The 13,682-nt window shown below is 38.1% G+C and overlaps 1 protein-coding gene across 1 annotated transcript in view; it reads right to left on the bottom strand.

The window, feature by feature from the left end:
* Positions 1 to 1,498: 1,498 nt before the first annotated feature.
* The window catches only part of LOC108679541 (glycine receptor subunit alpha-4), a 14,725-nt gene continuing 2,541 nt past the window's right edge, over positions 1,499 to 13,682 (bottom strand). Inside the window, exons 3-10 of the mRNA XM_018168183.2 lie at positions 11,967 to 12,066; positions 11,506 to 11,669; positions 8,505 to 8,660; positions 4,830 to 4,970; positions 4,029 to 4,270; positions 3,304 to 3,423; positions 2,214 to 2,447; positions 1,499 to 1,837 (exon numbers count right to left, since the gene is read on the bottom strand). Coding sequence (XP_018023672.1) covers positions 1,556 to 1,837; positions 2,214 to 2,447; positions 3,304 to 3,423; positions 4,029 to 4,270; positions 4,830 to 4,970; positions 8,505 to 8,660; positions 11,506 to 11,669; positions 11,967 to 12,066 — 1,439 coding nt within the window. The 3' untranslated portion in view covers positions 1,499 to 1,555. The remainder of the gene's footprint in view (positions 1,838 to 2,213; positions 2,448 to 3,303; positions 3,424 to 4,028; positions 4,271 to 4,829; positions 4,971 to 8,504; positions 8,661 to 11,505; positions 11,670 to 11,966; positions 12,067 to 13,682) is intronic.

Below are 13,682 nucleotides of genomic sequence, written 5' to 3'. Positions count from 1 at the left end.
AATTGACGTTACTAGGAATTTAGTTCGTTTTAAGAAAAAATATTGCATTATACTGTATATTTTTAATATGATTTAACGTGTATAAAGAACGATGATATCTGAAATTATTCTCACAATAGGATTATTCACTTCCTTCAATATCGAACAACGTCTTCGGTCACTCTCACTACAAGCAAATCATGGCACGTACGTACAAACAACATGCAGAAACATAACACATCGCTTAACTGTTTGTTGGTCATATACTCATATCATTATGACAAAACTGACGCACAATCATTTGGCAGTACATTGGCTGATCTCAGTGACATAACGGAAATTATAAGTTTATATTTGAATATAGGCGTAGCATTTGCACAGGTAATTGATTGATCGCGCCAGGAAGAACGTACTATAGCTTATCTCATTGACAAATTAACATCGAAGTAACATCAACATATCGGAGAATAATTGCGCAGAACTACAATAACATCTGGTAAATTCTGCCGTCCTCACCGCAATTAGATCACACTTTCTCACATGCCTTAAACTAAGTTAATCTATAATGGTGTCCAAGATACATAGCTAACAGATATCTATTTTTGAACATAATAGTATACTAGTTTCGGAGCTGATGAATAGCCAAGTTCGGCTTAAGCGCCCAAAATTTCCGGGCGAATGCAGAATGTCATTGAAGTAACCTCATCAAAAATATCTCCCTTATTACAAGTAACCAGACTCGTAATAATGTATCCGCAAGATTATCTGATAAGTTTTGCACACTTCCATTGTTATAAACTTGAGTTCTACGAGTTAACGCAACCGAGGCGAAAACTTTATCTAAACTTTTTCTCAGGACGCTGCAAATTGAGATCATTTACTTGGCCACTCTTGCATTGTCACGTTAATTTAACGCAACACAGCTTATCTTTTCTGTCATCGTGACAATGAATTGACATCCCAGCCTCTCTAAGAGGTTGAGATGAGATGCCAAAGACAAGTAGGCTGTTGGGATATTATATGTTGTGCAAGGCTAAGGAAGAGCGGCGCTGGAGGAACATCAATGTGATGCCTCCCTACTTTCTTTGAAATAAGCTGGCCGTAATTGGCCTGCTTATTTCAATTGGCCTGCTTATTGGTATCTTGATAAGGGTTGCAACAATGGAAGAGCAGCCATGCACCACCAATATTGTGCACCAATAAGCCCTAAATCGAGCGCCTTGGATCTCTCCGGACATCCACCAATCAGCCGGGAATCACTCGGCTTTGTCCTCCTCCGGCCTCGCATAAAACCTGCCGTGCACCACCAGGCCGCGGATCGAATATGACTTCCGGGCATCGTTAAATTACGTAATTTTACGTTCACCGCATCCGAGGCTAGGTTTCAGATAGCATAGTTCTGTTCCAAAATTTATCGTCCTTCGACGAGCGGCCGTTCGACCGAGGGTTGGTTCGACGCATGTTCTGGAAATGATTGTCCAGAAGTGTTGAAGGCTACGTTCCCGAAGGCAGGAATCATGATGGTCCATTACATCCAGGGCAGTGGTGGTCTTTGGCAGGCGACCCGCACCAATAATTAAAGCAGGAAGAGAACAGTGAAGTAAATAGCAGAGAACACGAAAAAGACGCATGGGAACACAACTCTAGAGAAGCTATCAATTTCCTCCCACAGAATCTTGGTTTCGCCGGTTATGGGATCATCCCATTGGAATTCAATATCCCGAATGGTCTTCATCCATATTCTGCGCTTAGCGCGCTGACTTGCCATTCTGAATGGGTAATTTGGGGGGCGGAAGAGCTGTTCCCGAGGCTTCTTGCGTGGGAAGGGCATGGGTCCCACCGACGACGTCTTCTGAGACTTTCGATAAAAAAAAGAATTGACAGAACTTGACAGAAATTTCACTGAAAGACGAATGAGGGCTGAAAAACTAAAAGTGCTATAATTTGCATTTGAAGTCGTACACACATAAATGAATGATTAGTCGTTATAACTAAAAATATTATAATATGAAAAGTGATAGACGTTAATTTATAACTTACGTATATCGTAGAACTTATATTCACATAACATTTTAAAAATAATGAGCTCCAAAACTTCATCTTAAAGTACAAAACATTTATCATACAATTATTCATCTCGAAGTTAATGCGATTCATCTCGAAGCAAATGAAATCTCACATAATTTTATCCACGTCATAAGCGTAATTTTCGAGCAAAACGATCACAAACTCACCAGATTGATGTCTTTGCCGTTCACATTAGCCCCGGCATCTGGTGTGTCGGCGCTTTTGTCAGCATCGCCAGGATGGGCCCAAGCTTTCATGTTTTTGCTCATTTGGCTATACTGCGCGACAAGAGCCAAGCTTCCTATATTTCTTGAGTGGAAAAAGTCCGGAACGACGCTAACGTTTGGTGCGCCGCCACCACCACCGCCACCGCCACCAGATTTGGTTTGAGGTTTGTTGTTCTGCGAGTTGAAAATAACTTGTAGCATACCCCTTCTTAACAAGGCATATGACAACATGATATTAAAAAGGAATTTAACGCAAAGAAAACGCCAAGCAAATTCACCATATCGATATTGATAACGTTCGGAGTCGAGCTCCATCATCAGTTCGACAATTTAAAAAATTAATACAAATTTTTTAATTCTAAATGTTTGTATTCATTTTTTAGATTGTCGAACTGATGATAGAGTTAGACTCCGAAACGTTTTCAATATTGATATGGTGAATTTGCTTGGCGTTTTCTGTGCTTTTAAATTCGTTGTGAACTTGCGATATAAGTAGACTGATAATATAATATAAAATAATATAATATAATATAATATAATATATTATAATATAATATAATATAATTTGAACTTCAAAACTGGCAAAAAGTCTATGGTTCTGACCAAGGACTACTACACACATTGTAATACTATTGTATGAAACAATTATGGGCATATCATTTGTTGATGCCACTAAAACACCAGCATTTTCATAGTGTAGGCGATCGCCTCTGCTAGCAGAGGCTGGACATAGGCTATGCATGTCCTGTGTGTAGTAGTCCTTGTATAATATAATATAATATAATATAATATAATATTAGTACTAACATGATATCAACAAATTTTCAAAACGAACCGGCAACTGATTTCCAAATATTAACGAACAATAAATGAACAAAGAACTCCACTTACGAGGCTGTCAGAACAACAACTTGAAAGGCAATCAGTAACATGGACAAAAATTATTGTTCCTACAAAATAAGGATATGCCAATGTTGTAAAGACTTGGCTACTTTAAAGGCTTAAACTTAAGTTTAATTTGGTTACTCACGTCGGAGATGGAACGAAAAACGTGTTTCTCGTGAACATATTTGATCATTTTGCAGATGGCAAACTCGGACATGGCGGCAAACGAGAATAAAATGCAGCCAAACATCCAAACATCGATAGCCTGGCAAATGAGATAAGATTTTATTAATAAACATGTGAATAACAAGATAGTAACGAGCAAGCAAACTGAGACCCATGTTATTGACTGAACAAAAAACGTTTTGGTATGAAATTCGTCGAAAATCAGAAATCAAAATCAAGATTGAACCTTAGAAGAAGCAATGAATAAGTCACGCTCCGTAATTTAATGCAATCTTTGCACTAAGTTAATATATAATAAATTACGATCATCGGTAAAATTGCTAATATTAAGTGAAAATTCGTATTAACAGCATCAAATTTTCGTGCTTCGTTACCATCAGACGCAAAAATAGGAGCACGAAAGAGAAAATTTCCTTTCCCATCACCTCTGCATAGATGACCACTTCAAAATGACTTAGTTAAGAATTTAAAAGCAAAGACAACGACAAGTAAATTCACCGAGTCTTCGCGAAAATGTTTCAGACGCCATCTCCATCATTCAATGATAATGGGAAGATATGGTGAATTTACTCATCGTTTTCTATTATATTAAATTCTTAGTGAACTTGTGATTCCAGAAGACTAATGATATACGAACGTGTATTGACATCGTTCATAACAAACTTGAATTATTAAGAGTCTCACCCGAATATAGGCGACTGCTGGCAAGTCTCTGCTGATACCAGAGAACAGCGTGACGGTGGTGAGCAGAGACGTCGTAAGTAACGTCACTCTGCCCGGCACAGCGTCAAGCCCTAGCCAGAAACTATACCACGTCAGCGCTACCATCAGGAAGGACGGAGTATAAGTTTGCAGCAGGTGATGTCCGATCAAGCGGTAAAACTTGAACTCGAACGTAAGAGCCGACATCGATCGGCTTCCGTAGCCTGGTTAAGTAGAAAATTGAGTTACATGCGAGCTTGTACCAGTTTTCCAACAATGCATCGGTGCACCCACCAACAGCTGACAAACCACCAATCGAAAAGCACATGAGTTTTTGGGATTATTTGTGAATAGTCTAAGGTATTAGGATATAACAAATCTTATTAAGACTCATTACATATATAGGTTTGTTTATTTAGATATCGATCGAAATTCCGAACAGTTTCACGTGATCATCAGCCTGATTAGAGCTGTTCTCAAAGTTTCTCCTGCCAAGACTGGAAAAATTTACATACATCACAAATTCGCGGTCGTTATTGCAAAGCAAGGGCGCCATTATGGCAAGATCTCATAATGACATTATCCTCGTAGTTACACATGCATAATGAAGAAATTTTGTTCATAAAGACCCGTACCTCATAAAGACACGTACTTCATAAAGAGCCGTACCCCATAAAAGCCCGTACCTCATAGAGACCCGTACCTCATGACAACATGTACGTCAACAAAACCAGTACCCCACGAGAACACGTATCTGCTGAAGACATGTACCAGAGCACATACCTCCGAACTCTTCTATGGTCTTGTTTATCTCGAAGTATCGGCTCAGCTGCACCTGAAACTGCAGCAGCTTGAGCTCCGGGTTTATAGTAACCGCTCGGTCGCTGCGCCACTTGAATCTTATGAGCCGATTGGAGTATTTGACTGAAACGTAAACAAGGGGTGACTGGAGTATTTGACTGAAACGTAAACAAGGGGTGACTGGAGTATTTGACTGCAACGTAAACAAGGGGAGACTGGAGTATTTGACTGCAACGTAAACAAGGGGTGACTGGATTAATTGCCTGCAACGTAAACAAGGGGAGACTGGAGTATTTGACTGCAACGTAAACAAGGGAAGATCTTATAAATATACTTGATAATTGTTTACGAAATACAAGGATATTCAAATCAGAAAATATCTACTTTAGAAAATAAAGATTGAGAGATGAAACATAGGATGACATCATGGTAGCGGCCGTACTAAACCTCATGATAGCGCGCTCTGACGCTAGGCAACGAACTCTCCAAACAGAGACCCGAGCTCTGTACCGTGTACCAAGCGCGGCTAAATGCATGCAGCCCTGTAAAGTTCTTCCATTAATTGTTCTCGGTATCGCTCGCTGATACGCTCGCCAAACAAACAAAAGAAGTTCACGCAAACTTCCGTGCATTTTTGCCATTAAATTTTTTACCAAAAAAAGACGTTCCATCTGCTGGACCTTTACTGCATGCATGGAGGAAGAAAATTCGCATTGATATTTGATAGGTAAATTTATTTCTTTATGAACTACGTTATCAGCATTGGAGGAGACAGCTTCCGTACATGATTGTAATTTGCACATTGAAACGATATTGACTTGCACTGAGGTACGTAGTGAATAAATGGAGATTGAATGATCTACGTACACGTAATGCATATTGTTATCATATAGCCTAAGGTTCCGGCAATGCTCCAGATGTGTTTACTTACATCTAGTTTAGCTTTTGGCAACCTTTAGTTAATCTAATTTCAAGGTTAAATATTATAAACATTTAGCGACCCGTCAATATTTGCACTGAGATGGATCGATCATGCAGTGATCATTTTGTCTGCAAATATCATTAACAGATAACTGACAAAATTCTACTTGTAAGGTTTCTGAAGTTGGCGCCGGATAATGATATAAGTCTGGAATTTTTTTGACAAGGTTTTCGCTTTGTTTTCGCAAGGTTTCGCTAATGTTTTCGCTTTGATACCTTCCACCAGGTTGAATGATTGCCGTAAGATTCTGTTAACAGGAACACAAAACAAAATAAAATTTCTAGGGTTTTTTTAGCACAGAATAATAGTGAAGTGAGGTTGGCTGAATGAGCTCAGTTTTGGACAGGTGTTGGCGTGGTCTATGCAGCGCCAAAGGTCACGAGATCGATAGTGTATACCAGCGATGATTCTATTCACTTCATAAATGTCAGCAGATTTCTATCCTGCAGAAGGATAAAAATCAACAAATACAAATTTAAATCAGAATAAAAATCAAGAAAATGAAAATTTGCGAAGCCTTCTTAAAATGATTGATTTGTGATAAGATCTGCTGGTAAACATCGCCTGAATGGTTTTATCTTTTGATAGCCTGATCTAAGAGGTCTCACTTGAAACCGTTCCAAGAAGATAAAAACCCGAAAATTTTACTCTTTAAATAACGTATTTATGGATTTAAAAGAAAAATAGAGATATTTAAATACTGGTAGCCAATTCCGTAGAGTAAATACAACAGCACTGGAGTTCGTATTCAGATACACCTACGAGTATGAACGTCGTCGTGGAAACCGTTCACCTTCGCTTTCTATCGAATGATTTTCCAGTACTACTTTTCATCTAAATCAGTACTTTTCTTAAATCATCTAAATCAGTACTTTTCATCTAAAATCATCTAAACCGAAAGTGACAACTTAAGATTTTTTTCCAGTTCCTGCATGAACCTGCTGAAAGTTTTATGAGAATCCAACTTCAAAATCCGCATAATAATCCAAGTATACAGCAGTGAATTTTCACGGTATGTAACCACAATCCCAAAGTATAATCATGTCATAGATTCAAACTCAAGTTTTCCATATTCCGGAATCATTAGAGTTCTGAGAAGCAGCTGTCCTCGATTTTGAATGGAGGTATCATTTAGCGCGCGGCGAAATTGCCGCGATGTCAACTAACCAGGTGCGATGTCAACAAACCATGTCTGAAAACAACATTTTGTGCCGGTAAAACAGGCTTGTAGCGATAAGACTTGATGGTTTCATGGTTTTGACATGTGATTCGCACGAATGTCGTCTGACTTTATACCACAATGTTGACTTAAGAGTCATTATCTCTTGAAATAAGAGGTCAAATTTTAGTTCATGTTCGAAAATTTCGGTAATTTCGTGATCTGACAGGTATTATCTTTTGATAGCCTGATCTAAGAGGTCTCACTTTATGGATAGTCTGATCTAAGATGTCTCATTTTATAGATAGTCTGATCTAAGAAGTCTCATTTTATAGATAATCTGATCTAAAAGGTCTCATTTTATAGATAGTCTGATCTAAAAGGTCTCATTTTATAGGTAGTCTGATCTAAAAGGTCTCATTTTATAGATAGTCTGATCTAAAAGGTCTCATTTTATAGATAGTCTGATCTAAAAGGTATCATTTTATAGATACCGTAGTCTGATCAAAAAGGTCTCATTTTGTAGGTAGTCTGATCTAAGAGGTCTCATTTTATGGATAGTCTGATCTAAGAGGTCTCATTTTATAGACAGTCTGATCTAAAAGGTCTCATTTTAAAGATAGTCTGATCTAAAAGGTCTCATTTTATAGGTAGTCTGATCTAAGAGGTCTCATTTTATAGGTAGTCTGATCTAAGAGGTCTCATTTTATAGATAGTCTGATCTAAAAAGTCTCGTTTTAAAGATAGTCTGATCTAAAAGATCTCATGTCATAGGTAGTCTGATCCAAAAGATCTCATTTTATAGATAGTCTGATCTAAGAGATCTCATTTTATAGGTAGTCTGATCTAAAAGATCTCATTTTATAGACAGTCTGATCTAAAAGATCTCATTTTATAAAAATTTAAAAGCAAAGAATAGTCCACAAAAATTCATATCTTTATAGAAAACGTTTCGGAGTCCAGCTCCATCGTCAGTTCATAGAATCTAGAACATACATAGAAAGTCACAAGTTAATACAATTGAAAGCACAGAACACAATTAGAACCTAAATTTACAAGTAATAGGGCATAAAAACCTATCTATTCACAATTTCAAGGNTCACGTGTGCAGGGTTCACGTGTGCAGGGTTCACGTGTGCAGGGTTCACGTGTGCAGGGTTCACGAGTGCAGGGTTCACTTGTGCAGGGTTCACGAGGGCAGGGTTCACTTGTGCAGGGTTCACGTGTGCGAGCAAACATTTCATACATCACGAGCCGCAAACATTTCATACGGTCCAAAAATAGAAATAGCAGCCACCAAGCATAGTACGTTGAAATAATGTTCATCATCAGGCATCTTATTTTGATATAATGTTTATTAAACGATGTTTTAACGAAATTAACACATAATAAACGTGGTTTCAACGTCATTTTCCTGGAGGGGACAGATGAATGAATTTGATTGATCGAATATTCACAAATGTATTAAAAATGATCTTGAATAATAAATGATATATGAAATTGTGGGATTACTCACAGCTTTGCAGGGGGATCTGGCAGGTCTGGACGTCCATGGGGTATTTCTGGAAGGCCATCTGGCAGGAGATGAGGCTGAACACGCGCGCGCTGTACCGCACCGTGTGGTTGCTGTGGATGTTCAGACTTGCGTAGATCGTCGTCAGCGATGTCACGGCTGCCGGGCACGGATCATATGTTCAGTTGGTATGTTGAAGGTGAGTTGATACGCTGAAGGTGAGTTGATATGTTGAATGTGGGTTGATATGTTGAATGTGGGTTAATATGTTGAATGTGGGTTGATATGTTGAAGTTTACATTCAGATAAATGAATAAGACTTCATTCAAATAACGATGCAGTTTTTCCATTTGCACTTTATTTTTGAGTGTATAATGAGCCAACTGTTTGAAATTGCATCCTATGCGTTAATTGAACAGTAACTGGCGGTATTAGTCAAATAAATGAAAGGGTAATATTGTCCAAATAGTCACACGCTTTGTACAATTAAAAATGATACCTTCTTTTTTGCAGAGTCAAACTGAGTCAGGATGGCCTACACAGTGTATAAAGTGCATCACAGTTAGGACAAGATATCATGGGACAGACTAATATGATGAGCTAAGCCTAAAAGAATGTGTCTTTCTTGGATACCTTTTGACGCTGAGAATGAGGCAGAATACATCGGGCAAAAACGTTCATGGCTATTAGTTACAATCAATACTCAAAGCCAGAGCCAATCAATGCACTCATAGCCGGAGCCAATCAAAGCACTCGGAGCCAATCAAAGCACTCGGAGCCAATCAAAGTGCCAATCAATGCACTCGGAGCCAATCAATGCACTCGGAGCCAATCAATGCACTCGGGGCCAATCAACATAATCGGAGCCAATCAACACGCGCGTTCATCACCAGGACGAAGTACGTATCATAGCTACGCAAACCTAGTAGTCGGTCAATAACAAACCAGGCATCTGACGTTGAAATAAGCGATAATTAAACGCTAATCTAAATATCTAACTATCATTTAAAAATAAAATTATTTAAAATTTAAAATTTTGCCTCTATTCTCTTTAGTTTCTAATGAAATTTAGTTCATGTGAATAATTTCATTGATAACGTGATAAACTAAGTGGATTGGTTTGTTTGAAGAACAAACAACGTTGTCAATTATCCGCGTCGTTCGTGAAGAAGTAGTTTCGTTATGATGTCAACGCCAGGTTAACCTGACCTGCTACATAGAGCGCAATAAAACCAGAGCAGCGCCAAGTTAACCTGATATCGTGGTATAGTCTAGCAAGTTGATTCCCTTTCTACGGCGCACGGACCTCATTTAACCCAAGGAAATGCAAGTCTATGATGAAATAACTCAAGGATTTAATATTAATCTAGCTTTTTTTGGAACAGTTTAAACTCATACAATCGAGGAAACAGCGCTTCTATATTTTACCTCTAGAAGAAATGTTAATTTAATAATTTCAATTGCGAAACGCCATTTCAAATGCGAAAATTATCGTCAAAAATTTCAAAATCAGGCACAACTTCGTCGAAAATTTTGTTTGAAATAGAATTGTTAGTTTGCAGCTGCGACCTATTCAAGTGCTGTCACTGGCAGTGATTGAAGCAAAACGGGAGATTATGGGGATTTTAAACACCACTTAATAAGAAAATAGAATTAGGAACAGTTCATGGGATTGCTATCAATGTCGGTAAAAATTCTGAATAGGAACGGAATAATTGGGATCAAAGGCTAATATGATGAAGGAAACGACAATATTCTGTACTTGAGGTCATTGCAAATACGAATAAGCCTGGGGTCTGTTGTCAGATAAGAGTGCAAGCGTTCATTGTGTGCTCTACTGCATGCAATCGCTCGGCTGAACAATTTTAATTTGGTAGCAGAATTTGAGAATTTCGACGCAGTTTCACACTTTGCAACACAGTTAATGTTTTGATGTTAATAAATGAAATAAGCACTAATATAGCATTGTTGTTTAACGTGAGTAAAGTAAACGTCTCATAAATTATTGTAGCGCAATAAATTCAAGAACTCTCTTCTTTAAAGGGACTATTTGACAGCTGCTCAATTTACTGCTCATTGTTTCTCCTCGATGCAGCTTATTAATCAATACTGCACTGGTCATTAGTGGACATTAACTTGCAGCAGACTCAGGTCGGTACCGAGGCTGCTTTCTTCTCCGCCATCAAGAAAAGTTTTCGTGCAGCGCCACAAAAAATAGCAATGCGCCACAATGTTACAAGGAACCCTAATTATTATCGTCTTAAAGCTTGAAAGGAATCGTTTCAATCGTTTCGTATAGTACTACGAATAGTGTTCTATCCCATGAATGTCTATGATTGCCTTTACAAAATTAACATTGAGTACGCAGGTGGCTAGAAAATAACCTTTGTGTTGCATCGTTCACCATGAATCGCCAACTCGTGCACAATTGTGTTAAAACTATCAAACATTAACGAGTTAATTATCTATTGTTTCTATCCTTCAATCACAAAGGACAGCATTCAGAAGTTCAAAACGTCGATCGGTCGTCGAAAACCGGCCTTTGTTATAAAAATGTTCGTCATTATGAAATAAGATTTTGTGACCAAAGAGTACCCGGTGTCCTAAAATGACAAACAAAAGCGAAAAGGTTGCCCCATAAATTAAGCATCTTACACCTGGGCTGAAGTCTCTCCGTCACGGGCATTATTCAGGGTAAAAAACACGGGCATTATTTAGGGTTAAAAAACCACGGGCATTATTCAGGGTAGAAAATAATAAATATGCCAAGCAATTTCTAGAATCGAAATAAAAATGTTCAATCACGAATATTATAAGGAAAATTGTGAATTTAACGAGCGTGCCAAAAAGTCTCCATAGATTTAAATTTCAGAGCTCCATATACTGATGAAACTAAACGGGGTTTTCAAGTTTAATGGCAAAAAATACAAGTTAAACTTTAAAAAGTTAGAAATTAAGAAAAAAATTCAAAATTTCAAGTATAATGGCAAAAGATAAAAGTTACCTGCGTTCTTGGAGTTAGTAATGTACGGGTCAGGCATCCAGAGGTACTGAAGAGCGTAAGCTGATAAGGGCAGAGGGCCGATGGAGAGGCGGTCCTTGACCATCGCTGAGTCGTCAAGGATTAGTCGTGTGTCTTCCCACGACATGTATAGGATGAGGTCAATCCTGCGTCCCAAATCATGATTATTATAGTAATTTAATAACGATTCATGATGATTTAACGGCAGAGCAGCTTGTAACTTATCCGGGAAACATGAATAGGATTATTACGCACGTTTGTACGAAGTAAAGTCAGTAAACCAAGAAAATTTAGCTGTTGATGATTGTAAATTTGATTTACTTCAGAGCGGGAACAAAAGAAATAAAAACATGGATCATCAACGATCACATGTGTCATCAACGCATATGTACTCAACAAATTAGTCTTAAGATTTGTCAAAAAGCTGTGTTCTGTATACACACCGGAACTCCATGTGTGCAGCGTTGAAGGAGGTGATGTCCTGGACGTAGACTGCGAACTCGACCTCGACGGGCTCGTCAGGCTCACTCGGCGGTAGGAACTCTGCAATGACTTCTGATATTTAATAATGCAATTATATTATTATTATTATTATTATTATTATTATTATATTATTATTATTATTATTATATTATTATTATTATTAATTAGGACTTAATTTTGCTATTATAATATTACGTGGAATAAGGCTAATTTAAAAGTACTGGATTTGAGCAGCGAAGAGTTACCATTACTCAGGTTCAGTGCGTCGCCGTACGGAAATTTCAATTTAGGAAAGAGAAATTCTGTCGACGTATTTCGTGCAATTCCTACCAAATCAAGAACCTCCATCTAAAAGGAGCATACATAGAAATAATTGGGCATAATGCTTCATTTATTTTAGTCAGAAAATGAATAAATCAACATTGTTGCAGGAAATCTAAAAATGTCTTGGGAATAAAATGCTTACTTTAATAAACGACTGGAAATCATTTAGCCAATAAACTCTTACAAAATTTTTTTTCCTTGAGAACGCTGAAGATCGCGTTGTATGAACAATGGATTGGCATTGAACTCGGCGCTCACTGGACACATTCTTGCTGAATTCCTCTAAGCTGAAATCCTCCTATATAAAACTGAAGTGCAACACCCATGGAAACGATTGAAAATTGTACAAGATTTAAAAAATTCCGTATCCGTTTCTTCTCATCGTCTTTGATGCTTGCAAGATGCGTGCATATAGCAGACATTCAAGATAATCTTCATCAGTGTTCATGTCACGCAGAATATGAGTGTTCATGTCACGCAGAATATCAGTGTTCATGTCACGCAGAATATAAGTGTTCATGTCACGCAGAATATCAGTGTTCATGTCACGCAGAATATGAGTGTTCATGTCACGCAAATATAAGAAGTCTGCAGACAAACACAAAGATCTTCGCGTGCGGCAGCTGACGCATTCATCAGACAAAATTGGTTGGTAAATATGCCTTTGTTTTGCATTTTAAATCTCTTGTATGCGCCGGATATCTCAGTTTCCATACATGTGTTACCCTGAACGCTGAACATAGAACGTTCTGGATAGTACGTTTGAGAATCTTCAAATTCTTGGGCTAGCCAAATACAAGCAAGCCGCTTAAATGGACAAACAAAGCGAGCAAGTAAAGTGATTGCCGCCAGAACGTCGATTATGCGAGTGATTGGTAACGTAAAGCAAGACTGATTATTATCTATCGTATTGAACAGGATAGTTATGATGTACTTTAGCACAAAGAGTAAGGTTTTGGGTTCATATATGTGTATAATATATATAGCTTTGACCAATATAGCCCAGAGCATGCAAATGCTTCGCCAGAGAAAACGAGCAACAGAGACGCCGTCTCTGTTGCACAAAATAATTTGTCACAAGAGATGCAATTAAAAAAAATATTTAAGATCGAATGCACCACAAATTTAGGCATTTTCTAGCATCGGTAAAAACAATGCATGAGGCAGCATCCACAAATCACGCTTCATTTCTGCGTTGAAACTCACTCTAGGACTGTCATTGAGACTCACGCTAGGACTGTCATGGAGACTCACTCTAGGACTGTCATGGAGACTCACTCGAGGACTGTCATGGAGACTCACGCTAGGACTGTCATGGAGACTCACTCTAGGACTGTCATGGAGACTCACTC

The sequence above is a fragment of the Hyalella azteca genome, unplaced genomic scaffold, assembly GCF_000764305.2.
Source record: "Hyalella azteca isolate HAZT.00-mixed unplaced genomic scaffold, Hazt_2.0.2 contig2480, whole genome shotgun sequence".
NCBI classification, from domain to species: Eukaryota; Metazoa; Arthropoda; class Malacostraca; order Amphipoda; family Hyalellidae; genus Hyalella; species Hyalella azteca.
This window is presented reverse-complemented; position numbering and strand designations above follow the sequence as displayed.